Source organism: Etheostoma cragini, chromosome 22, assembly GCF_013103735.1.
Source record: "Etheostoma cragini isolate CJK2018 chromosome 22, CSU_Ecrag_1.0, whole genome shotgun sequence".
Lineage (NCBI taxonomy): Eukaryota > Metazoa > Chordata > Actinopteri > Perciformes > Percidae > Etheostoma > Etheostoma cragini.
The window spans coordinates 18,572,387-18,591,818 of NC_048428.1; the positions used below are offsets into that span (position 1 = coordinate 18,572,387).

General features: G+C 42.6%; 1 protein-coding gene across 6 annotated transcripts in view; it reads left to right on the top strand.

The window, feature by feature from the left end:
• Positions 1 to 18,517, top strand: part of LOC117937507 (rho GTPase-activating protein 21) — an 87,819-nt gene extending 69,302 nt beyond the window's left edge. For 4 of the 6 annotated variants that reach the window (XM_034861499.1, XM_034861498.1, XM_034861495.1 and 1 more), the window contains 18 exons: positions 123 to 2,121; positions 6,023 to 6,169; positions 6,286 to 6,388; positions 6,535 to 6,571; positions 7,005 to 7,124; positions 7,450 to 7,749; positions 8,900 to 8,964; positions 9,081 to 9,229; positions 9,355 to 9,497; positions 9,788 to 9,946; positions 10,357 to 10,435; positions 10,537 to 10,610; positions 10,839 to 10,928; positions 11,014 to 11,139; positions 11,248 to 11,289; positions 11,693 to 11,798; positions 14,247 to 14,278; positions 15,660 to 18,517. In XM_034861499.1, coding sequence (XP_034717390.1) covers positions 123 to 2,121; positions 6,023 to 6,169; positions 6,286 to 6,388; positions 6,535 to 6,571; positions 7,005 to 7,124; positions 7,450 to 7,749; positions 8,900 to 8,964; positions 9,081 to 9,229; positions 9,355 to 9,497; positions 9,788 to 9,946; positions 10,357 to 10,435; positions 10,537 to 10,610; positions 10,839 to 10,928; positions 11,014 to 11,139; positions 11,248 to 11,289; positions 11,693 to 11,798; positions 14,247 to 14,278; positions 15,660 to 17,312 — 5,424 coding nt within the window. In that variant the 3' untranslated portion in view covers positions 17,313 to 18,517. The remainder of the gene's footprint in view (positions 1 to 122; positions 2,122 to 6,022; positions 6,170 to 6,285; positions 6,389 to 6,534; positions 6,572 to 7,004; positions 7,125 to 7,449; positions 7,750 to 8,899; positions 8,965 to 9,080; positions 9,230 to 9,354; positions 9,498 to 9,787; positions 9,947 to 10,356; positions 10,436 to 10,536; positions 10,611 to 10,838; positions 10,929 to 11,013; positions 11,140 to 11,247; positions 11,290 to 11,692; positions 11,799 to 14,246; positions 14,279 to 15,659) is intronic. The other 2 variants (XM_034861497.1, XM_034861500.1) reach the window with 1 other exon arrangement.
• Positions 18,518 to 19,432: the final 915 nt, after the last annotated feature.

Here is a 19,432-nt window from a genome sequence, read left to right on the forward strand (position 1 = left end):
ACTCACGTCTTTAAGGGAAGTCTAATGTATCCTGTCCCTGGTTGGGTGTGGTGTTCTCCCAGGGTTTAGCTTTCTAACCTATCAGCAACCAAAGTGACGTGATGTCCTATAATCTCTTGCAGGCCTATTCCCAAGATGCATACCTCAAAGGAAATGATGCTTACAGCGGAAATGCCCAGAACATCCCTGAGCCCCCTCCCATATGCTACCCTCGGATAGAAGTTAAGGCTGTGGGCATGGCTCAGACATCAGAGCCTGCCACAGTCAGTAAGACCCCCCGAGGGCCGGCTCAGGAACCAGGAAGAAGAGGGGGGGCCACGGAAAAGAGCTATCGCGTTGAAATCCCTGTTCCGCCATCTCCTCCACCCCAGCAAGCGTCAAAGTCTCTGACAGTGGTGTGTGTCTGTAATGAGAATGTGAGAACAGTGGCTATGCCTCCTGATCCAGTTGATAGGGGGCCCTGGGTGGCTCGGGCCGGACCCAGCCACAGGACAGAGGAAAACCGATACAGTCCTTCAGCAGATTCTGGCTCCGCTAGACCAAGACCCCTTATTCCCTCAGTACCTGGGGGTGCACAGTTGGAGTACCCCTCTTCCCGTCCCACAGAAAGTCCAGTCTACTCTCCTTCCTCAAGACCTGGTCCAATCTATCCTGACACGTTATTGCCATCTGCACGGGCCACCGCTGCCTCACCGGACACGTTCTCCACTGCCATCTCACCCAGTGCCAACCACTACTCGCCCTCTCCGACAGCCCCCTCCACCTCTCCACACCAGAACATTGACTGGAAAAACTACACCACCTATAAGGACTACATAGATGCCAAGAGGCTACACACGTATGGCTGCCGAACCATCCAGGAGCGCTTGGACAGTTTGCGTGCGGCTGCAAATTCCAGCTCCACTTACACCCAGCAACGTGCACCGGCTGCTCCTAGCACTAGTCAGAGAGGGACGCTGGGCTCCCAGGTCAGACAGAGAAGCACCTCCAATGACCGTTGGGTGGATGCAAGTAAGCAGGGCACTGCAGTGACTCCAATACGTAGCTTCTCCCAGGAGAGGCTGGGAGGTGGAGCAGAGAGGACAATACCAATCAGGAATTGGCCTCGGAGTGCTTCCGAGGATGCTCTGCCTTTTTCCACCCCTACAGGATTCCCCAAACCTCGGGCGCGGTCTTGTGACTACCTGGGGCAGCAGCCTGGAGAACCAGGTGGGTTGGCTGTCTTTGGAGATAACGTGGTGCTGGAGGACAGGCTGCTGCTGTGTCGGGGAGAAGAAGCCAGAGCTAGCAGGCAGGGAACAAGCCTAAGAGCTTTACCTCATCTGAACAGAAGTCTCTCTGGACAGGAGGAAGGAGGGCGAGAAAGTGGATTATCTAACTCTGCTCCTGTGTTTACTAAAGGTACCACGGATTTTGATCAAACATCAAGGACAGACAGTATCATAATGAGGCCATCACGTCTGCCTGTAAAAAACTCCATGTCAGACCCTTCACCTGCCTTATGCTCTTCTAAAGCCATTGACCCTCTTAAAGACCAAAGAGCTAACATCGTGAGCAACCACCTGGGCTACCCCTCCCCTCTGCACCTGCAGCTCAGAGGCAGGGCTGACAGTCTGAAAATTGAGAGCAGGTTTGAGGCTGGGTTGGCAGCCAGGTCCTCCTCTTGCTCTGGTACTTCCTCAAAACTGGCAATGCAGAGACAACTTCAAAGTGTAGTTGTTGCTGCATCTTCTTCTGGTCCCTCCACCACTAATGGAGCTGTTACCCAAAAGCCAAATATCAGAGAAATCTCCAGTTCCACCAGCGCCCTTGTACGTTCTAATGGCGGCCTTGCAGAGGGCGTAGAAGGACTGGATGCAACAGTCGTTGTCCGAAGAAGGGACAAAAACTCGGGACCTCCCCACATTCGCCCTCCGTCCTATGTACTAGCTGTTAATGAGAACCAGGGAGGAGTGACTCACAAGTCACCACCATTGGTGAAGGCAGGCTCCGCAGATGGAGCTATGTGCTGGACATCTAATGACAGCTTTAGGGAGATGCATCTAAGAAGGCTTGGAGACACACGACAAAAGTCTGGCTCTAACAACTTGGACGACTCCCTGGATTCCATCCCCTTCATAGGTAGGACTGCACTACTCTCTAAACCACCTTCCTTTCACACTTTTCCTGTTTCTGTAGCAACAGCAGTGACAGCATAGCCAGGGTAGAACAAATGACAGAGCATGTGTTTCTGTGAGTGAGAATATATGTTTATGCATGACAGCTCGTCAGACTCTTAGCCAATGTGAATATGATTTACTGAATTCACAACATATTATATACATGTTCTGACATATCCAGTTAGGGCTGGGCTTTAAAATCTTGATACTTTTTGAAAACAGACAAACATTTGTTTATAGCGTCAAGTAGCAAAAGTTAGCATGAAATGCTTAGCCAGGTCCTAATCGTGTTTACATATTGATTTTGCTCATCTAAATTTGGAAATGCTGTAGATGCAAATCAGGAAACTTTAGACTGAAGTTTGGCTAATTTTGTTAAAGAAAACTAAAATGATATCCAGTCTCTATATACACTAGATGAATAGTGTGCATTATTTTCACAGGCTAGGTAGTATTTACATTGTGAAATTCTATAAGGGGTTTTAAATGCTCTAGCATTCACAAGAGAGAATAACTCATCTGCAGTTGCAAAGGAGAGGGTGTCTACTAAGTTTATACTATGTTAAAGGCAGTTAGAGGAGACATGCAGTATTCTATTTTCTGCATTCAAGGTGGAATTGGTGGGATTGGACTGATAGCTCACGGTGTACTCCCAGCTCAAAAGTCACATTTTAAGATGGCCTATCTGGTATTTCTGTCCAATGTTATAGCGAGCAAACACTTTCAATATATCCCTGTTTTGTAGATAAAATCTACAGTAGACGTTCCTCTCTCCAATGGAGTAAAAAACGACCCCAAGCTCCCTTCTGTTTCAGGAATTGTTGCAATGCAATTGGAAAAATGCATTGAAAATCAAGTGTAAGCCTGTTCATTGTGGACTTGCTTTTCACCCAAGGACATCATTTGTGTCCTAATGTCACCATCAATATACTGGGGATCATCAGAAATAATGGTAGTCAGGAAATGTGTTGCTTGTTAGAATAGTGTTTGATTAAGTATATAAAAACAACTTAATGTAGTTATGTGCGTTGCCACTTGTCCCGGGTCATGAAGGTAGTGTAATTTAGGGTATGCCATACTTTACTCAAGTTAAAGCCACAGCAGAAGATGTTATAAATGAATTTAAGTGCTAAAATAAACTGATTCCTTGCGACATTTTGAACTCAGGGTGACATCGAGTCAGGTGTGTGATTACGTGACAGCATGAAGTTGTACTGCAGGCAACCATGCCATTCAGACAGAGAGAGCTGCTCTCCAACTGAATACACCCTGAAATGTCTCATATTTCCCCCAGTGTTGAACAGCATAAGAAACCGAAGAACATCGTCCTAATGGACTGTGACATAAGAGAGAAATAACAGCATGCCTGCAGCTTCAATTTGATCATAGTACAGTTCCAAACAATAAGTGGAACAACTGCTGTACATTAGGTGTCTGCCAAACATTTTGCACTGGGAACAGAACACAACTAGTGCTGCTAAATTACATGCAAAATGTCATGTCTCCCCTAATTTTTTTTTTGTGTTTGTTTCTCCTGAGAAACTGAATGCATTCATAGCAAAGCAAATGCATCACAGTGGAAATGGGCTCTATATTTACTTATTGTGGTGTTTAAACCACAGATGACCAATAAACAAAATTAAATTGTATAATATTGCAATGCTCATGCAGTCTTTTTACATCTCTGCCAACTTATAGCTGTATATTTGGAAAAGCTTGAACTCGACTTTGCATCATCAGTTTGTGTCATCATTGGTGACTCATCAGCACCCAATGACAGCAGCTCTTTGTATTTCCTCGTGCTCTAGAACCTGCAGGGGTTAATAATATTATCTTTTCCCTCCATTACACAGACACACCTGTGCTCTCGCTTTTTAGTTCTCTATTTAGATCTAGATAAGATAACATTTTGATTTTAGCACTTCCCAGTGTTCTGTGTTTAACACCTGTGATGTGATGTGATGTGATGTGCTGGAAGGCAAACCTTTAAGGCACGATCGTTAAAGTTTTCATATTTCTGAAGATCTTAGACATTTTTCTGCTGAGTGGATTGACTGCTGAGTGGATTGACTACATCATGTCTGTAGTACTCTAAAATTATAGCTTCAGCCAGCAGCCTGCTTAGCATAGCTTAGCATAACAACTGGAAGCAGAGGGAAACAGCTAGCTTGGCTCTGTCCAAACGTTAAAAAATCCAGTAACAAGCAAGTGTAAAAAGCTTATCATCTCTTCTCTGCGGCTTCATAGTTAACAGAAGAAATGAGAGAGGTATTGAATCTACAATGACCTCTCAACAAATAATTGCATCAGTGCATTGGCACAATTTAATCATTTAGATCTTTTTTACTCGTTCTTTTTGACTTGTAATGGTATTTTTTTTGTTGAAGTTTAATGTGGTTTCAGGAAGTTAAGTAGCATATGAAGTGCTCTACTTAATTAAAAAAAAGAGTGTTAATGTTAGTAGTGCCACATTAGGTTTTACCGTCCTTCCTGCATCACCACAGTCACAGATATGATTCATTGTACAAGTCTCTTCATTTGTTTTTAGGGCTTGCCATCTTGTTGATATTGCATATCAGACGTTATTACACGGCTGTGTCTGTAATGATGTAATGTTAGCTGACTACCCTGTGTGTGTCTGTGTGTGTTTAAAAGGAAAGGCGTGTACCTGCTTATCGGAACAGAAAACCTATCTACTGGCTGACTGCGTCTCTGTCTGCATCACTCTGCTTTAGCCCCATGCGGCCTTGTCACAGCATCCTCTTACTATCTGCTGAAAGTTTTGTTCAAGTGGAGATAGTCGAGACGAACTAGACTTTGTTTTTGGATGATTGAATTTACAATGTATTTCCTGTTGAAGATTACATTTGGTCATAAACAACTACATATCTTGCCGTTCCTTGAATCTGTACCAACAGAGGTTCCAGAATCTCGTCATCGCCTCAATTAAACATTTCCGTTACCATTTTTTGTGTAAATGACCCTTCTTGTTTAATTTTGCTCAATATGAATTTTGTGGCTAATGACCTGCACACATGGTCCGATACCATTTTTTGCTTCCCGATACCGATTCTGATACCTGACCTAGCGTATCAGCCGATACCAAGTACTGATTCGATATTATTACATATATTTTATTATGTAATAACAACTGTGTTTTACTATCCCTGTATGGATGTGATAGGATTTCTATCTTTGTTGTCGGTCTGACTCAGGTTAAACGCTTTGTGAAACATGAACAAACACAAACAATGAACACCACAGAACTTTCTTTATTTATCCAGTTTGACATTCAGTTATAATGGAAAAAGAACATAAATAAACTACTTTACATTGCATTCTCTTTAGGGCTTTATTACGTGGTATCGGATCGTGTATTAACTCAAGTACTCCCTGATACCGATACCGGCGTTTTAGGCAGTATCGGAGGAACATCTGTTTTCACACATAGTCTCCATCTGGCATTACAAAGAACTGTACTGGGAGCTGGCAGCAAAATATCTGTTTATTGTCCGGTCCAACTGCCATTTGCGTTCCCACATACAGCTCCTTCGGGTAATGTCCAGATAAGTTTAATGCAGTTAGCTAACTAATAATGTGTCAGTGGCTTCGGAAGTATCGTTTGGTAACATCTGCTGGGACTGTGGGAAGCTAGCTAGCCCAATATGCAGTTGCAGCTCATGTTTAAGCAGATGAACACAGTTTAATTCATTTCTAACACTGCTGCGCTTGTGTCTTTGGTTTTCAAGAGATTATAAAAAAGACACCACCATTCCAACTATTTTAATGCCAAGTAAACTATGCCAAGCTACAATTGGACAATCACTGTTTGTGTAGCTAAATTCCTCTCTCTCTTTTTTCAGATGAACCATCCAGTCCCAGTACTGACCAGGACAGCGCACACATTCCTGCCTGTGCTGTTATATCTGGAACGCCCCTCATCTCAACCATCCCACCAAGCCCCACCTCGCCGTCCCCTTTCCTTCGACGCCAGCTGTCCCATGACCAAGGTATGTTCATGCCAAAACAGCAAAGTTAGGCCTATGACAATTGCTGCACTTGCCAGTAGTACAGGTTAAGAACAATAACAGATCACCATAATTATAATTTAACCCTCTCTTAATAGATTCTCTCCGTCTCACAATTATTGAGTCAGATTCTGGTACTAAAACCGAGCGGTCCAAGTCATATGATGAAGGCCTGGATAACTACCGGGAAGAGAGCGGAGGGTAAGTTGTACATCACATCACAAATAGCGTAATGGGATTGATTGGCGGAAAAAAACATGCTAACAATGCATGTCCAATACCCAAACATTTTGATGGGAAAACACCTTTCAAATTACTTATACAATTCCCTCTTCTCTTTCATTTAGGAGGTCCTTAATACCTGGTCTAAAGATTCTTAGGAAGGTGAGTGAAATCCCTTTTTTTATTTTTTATTTTTTATTTTTTATCAAGCATTAGTTTCTTCATGACTGGTTTAACTGCATTTCCTGCTTGAAAGTTTATCAGATCATTAGTCCACACCCAGAAGATAACACTTCTCCCAGTGAAATGTGAATGTATTATGGAAAATAGGGATGGCTTTAAAAGCCACAGTAGGCGTCACTGGTAAATAATTAATGGAAAGATTATTTCTGTTTATTTACGGTTTCTCTTTGTTTATGTCAACCTTTAATCCTTAAAAGTTGAGAGTTGGCCGGTACGGCCCGACGACTTGATGTTTGTGAAAAGATTTTGGTCACAAACATCCCTCTTTCTCCATATTTGAATGTCTGTAACGAAGCACTTCAATCTTACAGGTGTTTTCTTGCCTTTCATGTTGTTTCTTAATTTATCACAGGCGGTGGACAGGTCATCTGAAGATTCAGGGTCCAGAAGGGATTCTTCATCCGACGTCTTCTGTGACGCCACCAAGGAGGGTTTGCTGCATTTCAAGCAGCTGAACACAGACAAGGGCAAGGTGTGGACCGGCTCTACATATTAAGCCATTGCAACAAAAAACTCATACACCGACATATAAAACACATTGTTGAGCATGACCTGACCTACTGTATGACTTGGCTTATAAACAAGAGGGCTGCTTTTTTTCCAGAGTATATCTTTATCTGACTCTTTTATGCTGTACTGTACGTTTCACCTGTTGGTCCAGTTTGAACTCATAGCTGCCTTTGACCTCCTTGGATGAGGTCTCACATGCCAACAACGGAATATTTTACAGATTATAGTTAAATTACCTCCATCACACTTTGTGAAACTCGTTTCCTTCTCATGACGTATTTCTGCAGCGTGTCGGAGGAGGTATGCGCCCGTGGAAACAGATGTACGCCGTGTTGAGAGGCCACTACCTCTACCTGTATAAGGACAAAAAGGAGGGGCAGGCTCATGCCAACTACCAAGCAGTAGACGAGCCTCTGCCAATCAGCATCAAGGCCTGTCTGATTGACATCTCGTACAGCGACACAAAGCGCAAGAACGTGCTCCGGCTGACCACGTCGGACTGTGAGTACCTGTTCCAGGCTGAGGACAGAGAGGACATGCTGGCCTGGATCAGAGTCATCCAGGAGAACAGCAACCTGGATGAGGAGGTGAGAGTCATGCATTCAAACTGTTTCTACGCAGGAGGCACAAAACATTGGACAATTTACTGAGCGGTTCAGAAGCATCTTTAACTTTTTTTTTCTATGTAGGGCGTTGTCCAGGTGAACATCTTCTCATCACTCTTAACATCCCCTACTGTATAATTATCCTATTGCCCTACAATGACTGTCACGTCCATCTCACATCTTTCACAACACTGCATAGGGTATAGATCAAGTTTTAGCCATGGCCCACTTTTATTCACTTTGCTAATTGTTTGTGGTCCCTTAATACAGCTACTGAAATTGTCAAATTTGTTATGTAGTGAGCTTCTGATTTCCAACAGTGGCACCTAAAGCTCTGTGGTTTGAAATTCTTGTTTTATATGAATGAAACTTGCCCAAAGTATGCCTTATATGGCAATTTAAGGGGTGTTGATTATGCAAACAGTTTTGTGGATAATTCAGCTTCTCTAATGTGAATATTTGCTGGGGTTTTTGTTACATGATAGTGAACTAAATATCTTTTGGTTTTGGACAAAATAGTTGGGTCAGTCAGATTAGAAACTTGTGTTCAGCTTGTTTCACTATTTTCCGACATTTTCGAGACCTTTATTTGAATGTAATTGGCAGATTCATTGATACTGAAAAGAATTGTTAGTTGCAACCCTACAAATGATCAAATCTCACATACGAGCCCCTCCTCATGAACAGATGGCACTTATCAGGTTAAAAACGTGCGTTTTACAACAAGTTTGTCCAGTTAAAAGCATTTAGTGGATCTGACTCATATCAAAAGAAAATGTTTTTGCATGAAGCCTATTGTTGTGGTTCATTGGATACACTACTTTTGACAGTGACATTCACAATAAGTTCTTTAACAACGTCACTGAGCATATAATCAGTATATATACTGTATATTGGATATTTCTTGCTCTCTTCTCCGCTGTGTCCTAAAATAGGCAGGTCTCCTCCCTTTAGAAATGTAAGCCCGTCTTTCCTTTCTCTTTAGAACCTTACCACACTGTCCTTACTATGACACTTGATAGCAGCAGGTTATATAAAGACTTGCACCTGATCCCTTAACTATCACCTATTGTGTCCTCTGTCTTTTTGCTTTGCTCCCCTTTCCTTCCTTCCTTTTTCTTTCTTTTTTTAGAACGCGGCCTTCACCAGCCATGACCTTATCAGCAGAAAGATCAAAGAGTACAACACCTTGATGAGGTGAGGTGGGAAAGGAGATTAGGCAGAGAGAAGAGGGAGCTTTTCAAACAGTGCTGGATAAATTAGCTCTAATTGCAATGCTCACTTCAGCTCATTTTGTTGATTTTTTTAACTAGCCCGACGGGAAGCAAGACGGAGCATTCGCCCAAACCCTCACGCCAGTCGCTAAGCATCAGACAGACATTGCGGGGAGGTAAAGGAGAGACCAAAGCAACAAGTCCGCTCACACCTAAAGCAGAGCAGGAGAGGAAGAACATGCACAAAGGTAGGAAGAGAAACAACCCTTTTATGTCGTTTACATTTTGTGTTAGCGTTATAAATTAAACTAAGAAAGGTAAATATGCCATACTCATGCATACTTATGTTCTGGGTGTTGCGCTGGGCTTGCAGATGACACCAGCCCTCCCAAAGACAAAGGGACATGGAGGAAGGGTATCCCGGGGCTGATGAGGAAACCTTTTGAGAGGAAGCCATCTCCTGGAGTCACGTTTGGTGTAAGGCTGGATGACTGTCCTCCTGCACAGAACAACAAGGTCTGTACTGATTTGATTTGTAATAAATTAAGCATTGTTTTAGTTCATGCAGGAAAAAGTAAATGAATACATTAAAAGTAATGAATACATTTGTGGAGAAAAAAAAATAAAAAAACGTAGTCACGTTTTTTCTTTTTTCTTCTTTGATTTATTCTAAGCATTTCAGGGTTTTTATGTTTGTCACTGTTTTGCAGTTCATCTGTTTTTGCTCTTGAACACACCTTTTCTCCTCACGGTAATAACATACTATCCAGTGAGCTAAACACTTTCTAAATTTTTCTGTATTCTAGTTTGTGCCTCTGATTGTGGAGGTCTGTTGTAAGCTGGTGGAAGAGAGGGGGTTGGAGTACACAGGCATCTACAGAGTCCCAGGAAACAACGCCGCGATCTCCCACATGCAGGAGGAGCTCAATAACAAGGGCATGAATGATATCGATATCCAGGATGATGTGAGTGGCACTTCATCAATAGATGTTGCTTTAATTAAACTCAGCCTTGGAGTCTCATATTCTCCAGTGCTGTCCTTAATGTGTTTGGGACAAATAGGAATGGATGCAACTTATTAAATATTTTCAAAGCTGCATTTTTATCTACAGTATGTGTGCACACAGAACTAGCTTCCACACTGAATACGTCCAAATAAATTAAAGTACTTTCTATAATTATGTATATTTGTTGCATCTTGAGCAACAGTAAGTGAAAGCCAACGCACATTCTTGCATTTCTAGATTGTCAAATAACAATAAAGTTAGATGGGTGCAGTATTCAGAGTGACAGCACCCTGATAGTGGATGAGATGTATTCTTGTGAGCCTTAAATCATCCACTTTTAGCTACCCATCATACACTATGTTTTACAGAAATGGAGGGACCTGAATGTGATCAGCAGTTTACTAAAGTCCTTCTTCCGTAAACTTCCAGAGCCGTTGTTCACCAATGGTAAGTGCCACCTAGCGGCCAAACATGAGAACTACAACCCAGGAACATTTTGACTGTATTTCTCCTCTAGCCTATGCCTAATTCTTCATTTCCGCCCGCAGATAGGTACGCAGATTTTATAGACGCCAATAGAACAGAGGACCCCGTGGAGAGACTCAAAGCGCTCAAGAGGATGGTGAGTTGCTCTGACAATTAATCTTTTATCCCTTTTTTATTATTTAAATTATTTATCTATTGACTTATTTACATTTTTAACAACTTGTTCTCACCAGGTGTGAGAGCGCTGTAGTCTTACAGTCCATATGTAATGCAAGAAAAAAATTGTTAGATAGAAGAAAGTTAAAGAACTGTTTAACTTTATCTCCACCTGTCCACATGTCTGTTTTTCTCTATTTATACACAGCTTCATGAGTTGCCAGATCATCATTACGAGACCCTCAAGTTCCTCTCCGCTCATCTGAAAACCGTTGCTGAAAACTCAGAGAAGAATAAAGTGTGTTACTTACAAATGTCTTAAATTAGTTTCAAAGAGAGAAATAAAAAATGTGCATTTGAAACTTGGATTCTTGCTCTGTTAGATGGAACCAAGGAACCTGGCCATTGTTTTTGGTCCCACTCTTGTGCGCACCACCGAGGATAACATGACCCACATGGTGACACACATGCCAGACCAGTACAGGATAGTGGAGGCCCTCATTCAAAATGTGAGCATCAGATCTTTAACTGTTACTAAGGATATTAAGGTTTTATAACAAATGTTTACATAAAAAACACACAAAATAAATTGTATTGCTTTTTTTTCTTCCCTTCAGTATGATTGGTTTTTCACTGACGATGGAAATGGAGATCCAGTGGTGGGTACAGGCATCACTTGCCATTGAATTATTTTCTTTCCACTCTGTCCTCTATTTTATTCGTCCTTAAAGGGGCCATGATAGGCAAGTGAATTTGCAAACACGTAAGCAATTCATTCAGACATATAAAAACACCCCAAAATACAAGATAGGATCATGTAAGAAAAGTTTAGATAAACGGGTTAATGGCCAATCTAGAGCTGGTCAGCACTACGGTCAACCCTACGGGTACTGTTCAGTTCTTATGGCTGTTGGAATAAAAACAGAACTACCTGGTTTTACATACAGACAATATAAAACACATTTCAGGGCAACACAATGGATGATTCGATTCATTGTGTTTTAGCTTTAAGGAATGCAGATTTCTCCAAAATGTCCCTGTAAATCTTGTGCTGTGTTTCAGACTGCTTCCCGTGAGGAAAGTGCGGTGGAGTCTCAGCCCGTCCCAAACATCGACCACCTGCTCACCAACATCGGCCGTACGGGCACATCCCAGGGTGAAGTATCAGGTAACCCGCTGCCTTTGGCAGACCAACTCTTTGGTGGGTTAAGCTTTCTCTACCCTTTCTCTGCTGAGCGCTGTGGTCAAAGAGGGACCGGTGTGTAAACTTGTAGCAAATGCTGATGATGACGCTGCTTCTTCCCTAGGCCGAGCTTTCCTTTTTGCTTCTTGTAGCCACTAGATAATAATATCTATGGCTAACCATGAGTCCAAATGCCTGTGTGGGTTTCAGTGGGCAATTTATTTGCATCAAAGTTACATAAAAGGATGCAATAATTTGTCACGCTTTTTCATTTGCTTTTAGAGATTTATCCCCCCTCTCTGCCCGGTATTGAATAGGATAAAGATGTCCTTTTCCTTTTTTAATAACCCCTCTGCCCTTTAATACCTCGATTTAATCAAACTCCACAACTGGGCTGTGTTATCTCCCTCCCTTTATCCTGCCCTCTATTGCACTAATAAGGCATGTTCTTTCCCACGTCAGAAATAGATGTTTTTACAGTGAAAGGCGACCTCTTATTCCTCTGTCTCTAGTGAGGCTCTGTCGGGTGTCCTAAAGGCTTTCCCAGCATTCACACATACTGATCTTGACACAGGCCAAGTGGGAGGAGTCTATCACACCATGATGACACTGATGGACTCTATAATGTCCGTGATGGACAGCTGGAACTGTAGGAAGAAGGAGGATTGTTGCCCCCACTGTAGCTGCCTAGTCTGCAGGAACCCGCAGTTCTTTTAAGTGCAAGAAGAGCCAAAGAGAGTAAGGGGAAAAAAGCAATAAAGAAAGAACCGTGACAAAAAAGAGAAGGTGAAACGGCTACACGGTACTGTGCAGTGTCCGGTGTTGTGGGTTTTCTGTCAGAGTATACCTATCACAGGCCAGTGCTACTGTCTGAAAGGCTCTCCGCTGTCTCTCCTCACTGTCTCGCAAGCTTGCCAAATGGAGAGATAGCATGGTATGGTTTCTACGTCGCCAGTCAGTGTGCACTTGCATATTGTGCCATCATCTGTATTGTAAGGGGTGTATAGGGGGGCTTGGCTATGTCACACAAACAAACAAGAACAAATTTTAGCAAGAAGGATGATAATAAATGTGATTATATAGCAGGCGAGGACTGATTATAGGTTTCCTTGCTGACACTCTCTTTCTCTTGTAGTGTCCCCTCTTTCATATACTGTAGCTAGCCCCTCTGTGACCCCCACCGTCACATCTCTGTTATTTATTTGGTTTCTTCCATAGCTGTCTCCATCACCACTGTGTCACTGTTGTCATGGCAATTCACGTCATCTCACATTGCTTTGTCAGTTCAGCTAAAAAGCACCATGCGAGTCTATCTAGGAGGTTGGGTGTCAAACCTCAATATATTTTTATTATCAACTATTAACGTGTCTGTAGCGAGTACTGAAAGCTGGCATTGAATGTCTGGACGCATACGTTATCTTATCCGATAGTTCCTGACCTAAACCAGTGGTTCCAAACCTGAGAGTCACAAGATGAATAAAAGAGCTCTGTGGGATAAAAACCAGAGTAGGAAACTAAGAAAAAGGACTTTTCTCTACATTTACTTCTAGCTCGTGGACTTGTTGCAGTCCAATAAAAACCATGCAACTCCAAATTTGGATTATTTGTTAAAATCAGTTAAAATTTAGCGCTGAGCAAATTCTACTTGAATAAAACTTTTTTTAAACTCATTGGGAGATCCCACAAAAAGTCATATAGCTGCAGACAAAGCTATTTTTACTAGCTTTTGAAGAGTTTCCATTTTGGAGATGGATATGGTTTTCACGCTGCTGACAAGAGGTTAAGAATAGATATTTCTTAGAGTAAAAAAAATGTGCTGTAACTGCTGGTTTAGACCACAATAAACATTTCAGTACTGTGGTTTCTTTTGTTGCAAGTTTGTTTTCAGTTTGTAGTGCCAATATCGAGCTTCATTTATGGTTTTAGGTTGAGGAACGTTCATCAGTAAATGTTATGTTAGGGCTCAAGTCTGCCTTCCTGGATATCCCTCGCCCTCCCTGTGTTGCATGGCACGTGATCTGCCTTACCGTTCTGCTGCTGTTAAAATGTACTCGTTGTGTTGGTTGCTAAAGTTGCACTCAGTATCACTAAGAAACTTGAGGAAAGATTAGAACTATCTTTACTTGGCTTGGACTCGATGTCCGGGTGCGTTTGGAAAGAACTACACATGCCATGTAGATGTGGCCCTGAGTGTAACGTAGAGCTCATCACTGTCCCTGTGTGAAGCATGGCCTGTTGTCTGCTCCTGTTGTCTGCTCACTTGTCTTGTCCGTTCTGTGTTTTCACTACACACCATCCTCCTCATCAACATTGTTCTCCTCTCCTTTTTTTTCTTCCTCCCGATTCATTTTCCCATGTTGCACCTCCTAGATGTGTTCATCTGTGTTGTTAAATCATCTAACATGCCCCTTTGGTCTCTCTTTTCATCCACAGATTCACCAACTAGTGACTCAGCTAAATCAAAGGTGAGTGTGCCCCCAGTGTAAACCCTCTCAGGAGGTAGGGGACGAGCAGGAGAGATCGCCACCACCTCCCGTCAAGATTAGCATCAAATAAGCTTATCACAACCTACACTTAAAGAGTTGTTTGACCCAAATCATCCCCCCCCAAAAAAATGGCATGACTTGTTGCCATGCAGATCGCTATTTTTCTCCGTCCTCCTTAATATAATGGAATATAAACTAATTTGTGGTGCATACTGGTGTTGAAAAAAGTACATTTAAGAAAGTCAGCAGCAACATCTCTTTACAAAACAAACGTCCCTTTCATCTGGCATAATGCACAATTACACAGCACACCCCCATCTTTATTGAAGTCCAGCATGATTCAGGACACACTGACCAATTTGACATTGTAAGTGCCATTTTGCAGTTTTAAAATCATGACAGGGATGCAGGCATTCCCAGCAAGTGGTGCTGGGTCTTGTATTTTTCTATTTTAAATCATGGCGCTGTAATTCAGGCATTTACCACACAGTTTGACGTAACTCAAATTTGATATTGCACAGTCCAACACAGATTGCAATTGTGGTGTGCAATGCGCTCTCAGTATTGGTCTTATTAGGGAGTTTTATCTCATGGACCTACTTGTTTGATGTTTTGTTTGGAACTACTTTCTACTGAAGAATTAGTTCCAATGAAACGAAAACAGATTTAGGGGAAAATTAATGTAATTTCTCAAAGGTGTGTCCACCTAAAATTATACTTCATTCACATCCATGGTACCAGGGTAGAAGCTGGAGATCTCAAAACTATCTGTATGGTTAGATACTGTAAAAAAAAAATGTTGAGTGTATAATTTGGCTAAATCAACTCTTTAAATTGATGCGATGATTAGTCAATGCTGACCAGACGATGGCGATCCAGTGAGCCACAGCCTCTTTTTCTGCTTCGTTACACATTAACGTTGTGACTGAGGGGCTCAGAACTATGCGGTTGCTTGTTATGAGGTAAAGGTAAAAAACTACCTAAGAGTTTGTTATTAACAAAAGCAAATGCCTTTCATCACTGCACTGCTGTTATGTGGCTGCTTTCCTTCAGCTTTAAAGCCACTCATGCCAGGGCTCAGGCTCATGCAGGGATGCTTCAGTTCATGCTATGCTACTGCTTTTCCTGCTTCTGCTTTAAGGCTGGCATGGAAACACTTCTGTTCTCCCTGTTAATGACGCCTGCTAATGTTCCTCTCTCTGTCCACTTCTCTGGTTTGTGGTGCTTCACGGGAGCAGCTGGAGTACAGGTTTAAGTTTCCAGGCAGGGGTGAAGGGTTTTTGTCTGTCTCTTTGACATGCTCCCTACTTGTGTTTCTCAGCATCCGAAATTCTAATTTTTTGTATTTGCGTCTCTGCAGGGTTCCTGGGGCTCAGGGAAGGACCAGTGCAGCCGAGAGCTCCTGGTCTCCTCCATCTTTGCTGCAGCCAGCCGCAAAAGAAAGAAATCAAAGGAGAAGCCGCAGCCTAGCAGCTCGGACGATGATCTGGATGCTGTCTTCCCCAAGAACGAAATCCCTGGCCAGAAGCCGAACCACCACGGCCTCCAGACTGAGGGCCAGAGCGAGACTCGCCCCAACGCGAAGCAACCAGTACGAGCAGAGGAGAGGAAAGAGAACGGGAGAACTGTGGAGCTCACACCTAAAGCCAAGAGAGAGCATAGAAACTCTGTATTCCTGAAGGAGAAGACTCCACCCAGACACCCATCACCTTCCCCATCCCCAAATATCTCAGGCTATCAAACAGCTCCTCAGGGAAAATCCTCCTTGTTGGATCCCCCATCTCAGCTTGATGAGATCACCTCAGACCTCGGGACCATGAGCTCTGGAGCATCTGTGCCTCGGTCAAGACCAAAAAAGTGGACTGGAGCGTCCCCTGATCTTTCTGCTGGTGCATGTGTAGGACTGGTGGCAGGTCCAGGGGCGTCCGCCGGTGCAGAGGTGAGCTCCATCACCTCGGACTACTCCACCACTTCTTCCATTACATTCTTAACCGGAGCAGAATCCAGCACGCTCAGTCCGGAGCTGCAGGGTGGGGAAGAGGCGGATGACGAACGCAGTGAGCTCATTAGCGAGGGACGGCCCATGGAGACGGACAGTGAGAGCGACTTCCCGGTTTTCGCTCCGGGCGGTGGCAACAGCCAGTCTACACCCTGCCGAGAGCAGAGTCTGGAAAAGACTGAACCAAGAGGAGGTGGAGCAGCTGAAGGCAGCACCACACCAAAACTGGAAGCACGGCGCCTTTTCCCATCACATAGGATGATTGAGTGTGACACCCTCTCTAGACGGTGGTCGCTAAGACAGAAAACGGACAGTGAATCATCAGTGGAGGGCGTTGCTGGGAGTGGGGAGCGTAGCGAGGGTAGAGCCGATTCTTCCACGCGGCTCTCTCGAGTCCTGGAGGTGATGAAGAAAGGGCGGTCAACAAGCAGCCTCAGCTCGTCCTCGCGCAGCGAGTCAGAGCGTCCCGAACCAGCCTGGCACCTCAAGATCACCGAGCGCCTCAAATTCAGGCTACGCACGTCTGCTGACGACATGTTCACGCAGAAGAGCCGGACTCCAGACGCTCGCGGGAAGAAGAAGAACATCCGCCGCAGGCACACCATGGCCGGGCAGAGAGACTTCGCAGAGCTGGCGGTGATCAACGACTGGAGGGAGCAGGGCGGCGTGGCCCAGACCGCTGAACTGTCAGCTCTGGACCGCCTCAAGCCCAGATGTTCCTCTCAGGACTTCTCCATCCGGGACTGGATCACTAGAGAGCGGTTTAGAGGCTCTGATTCAAGCGTTGAGGCCGCACCCAAAGCCGTTCCCGAGGATGATCATCCAGAAGCCCAGAACGTAGCTCCAGGAAGACCTCCTCCTTCTGCGTCTCCGGGTGCACAGCCGCTAGCAGGGGAGCATGTTAACGGTAGCGGGCTGCAAGGCAAAAACAAAGGCAGCCTCGGGGCGGACGCTCACCCACACAAACTGTCTGGAGCGCAAGTTGTTCGCTCACGGTTCTACCAGTATCTGTGAAACAGCAAGAGTGGTCTTGTCTATTGTATAAACAGAATGAATGCGTAAATGTACGAATGTGGGTATTTTAGCTAAGGTTACTGCACAATATTTTTTCTACAAATTATCCTTATGTATCTACTGTACATACTGTTAATAGGCTTACGTGATTGTTACTGGAATAATGCTGAAGAGAAGTTTATGTGTGTAACTCCACTGACTTGTTGGCCATACTGGAACAGACTTGGACAGAACTTGGACTTCCTCCTGCAAGATCGAACCTATCTAATGCGAGAATGTGACTTTGCTGTTAGTATTTTGTCAATGGGACAGAAATGGATTGTTAAACAGCACTAATGAAAGTAAAAGGGTCAACTTGCTATTACTGAATGCAGGAGGATGTTTATTTTTTATGGAATCATGGTTAAGTTCTTCCTATTATAAGCGGTATGAAGAATGTATTACTTTTGTTTGGACTAACACTAGTTGCTTGTGACAATATTGTCATTTTCAAAACAATATGTATGTGTTTCTTTTTTGCCTGTACTTGAAGTACGTGGATGTGTCTGAGGGCTGCTTTCTGAGCTGGGTGCTGTGGGAAGTTAGTTTTTTCACAGTACAGTCATAACAGCCAGATATTAGCTTGATGGACTGGAGGATTATTATAGTTTATCAAATAAAGACTGAAAAACAGTAATAATATGCTGATACTATAGTATGTAATGCTTGGTACAGTAGTTTGTTTCCTAATTTTGTCCAGTTCTAGTCCAAAAAGTTTTCACACATTGTTTTTTATCTCAAAAAGAAAAAGTGCCTCTTTTTTCCTTTAAAAAAAATAAAATAAAAAAATGTTTTTACCAACAGACTGACAAGACAAAACATTCTGAGAAGAAAATGATCTCACAGACATTCCAGAAATCCGTTCTGTTGTTGGATCTTTCCTGGTTTAGTTTAACTCACATCAACATCAGAACATTCAAATGTATGTTAGTGTCTGTGTTTCATTATAGTTATACTTCATTTTTCCTCCCCTATGTATTCTCCAAGTGCAGTCAAATGCATGGGCGCTTAAACCTGGGAGAGAAACGAAAAAACAACACAGATTATGTTTTAAACTGCATGAGACGATGTTTTCTGATCAGTGAACATCTCGCCTGTGTACAGCAAAACATGGGTTTCCAATGCCCTCCCTCAACAAACACTGGAAATAAATCATCTTTATTAGATTCTCTTGTCTGTTGGATGTTGTTGTCGTCTTTTATTCTTCCCAAAGTGTATCTAGGGTATAAAACATCTTATTCTTAATCTTTGCCCAAATGCATAGTCTTCTAGTCAACCTTCATATGTTAAAGGAGAAATTCACATTTATTTAAATATTAAAGTATATGTGTGTGTCAGTGTGATAAGTCATAGTATAGTAAGTTGAAAAGTCATCAAATGTCATTAAAAAGTCATAGTACAGTATGTCAAATGGAGTTAAATCAAATCAAAATAAATATAGAAACAAGTAAATACATTTAGAAAAAATTACATTTTGAAATTATTTATTTTTACGTTTTTATGAAAGTGGGCTACATGGAAAGGGAAAAAAAATGATGGTAGTAATAAAAGGAATATTAGTCATTTTGGGTGTTAAACCTTGAAACCAAGTGTTAAACCACCTCATAAGACTTGAACCCAGAACTGTTTCCATGTTTATTTGACCTTTTCACTTCCAGTGTGCAGAACTTAAAAAATCCACTGCTCCCTTTAAACAACTGAACCATCAACCACAAATCCTTCTTAGATATTCAGCACCTACTCTTGCAAAGCTATGTATAAAGCTTGAAAAGCAGTGGTTCATAGTTGTAATTACAAATTAAACACTCCAGATAGACGTTTCGGTTAGAAGAAGAAGTTGATCCTTTCAACCTCTGATTAAAATGTCCTGAACACGTCATGGTATGTCATAAAAAGTCACAGTATGTCGAAAAAAGTAATAGTATAGTATGTTGAAAAAAAGAAATCGTGAAAAAATGTCAAAGTATAGTAATTAAAAAGTCATAAATACGTCATAGTATAGTGTGTCACAAAAAGTCGTACAAAAAGTAATATAGTAGGTCAAAAAAATGTGAAAAGGTAATAAAAAAGTACTAGTAAAG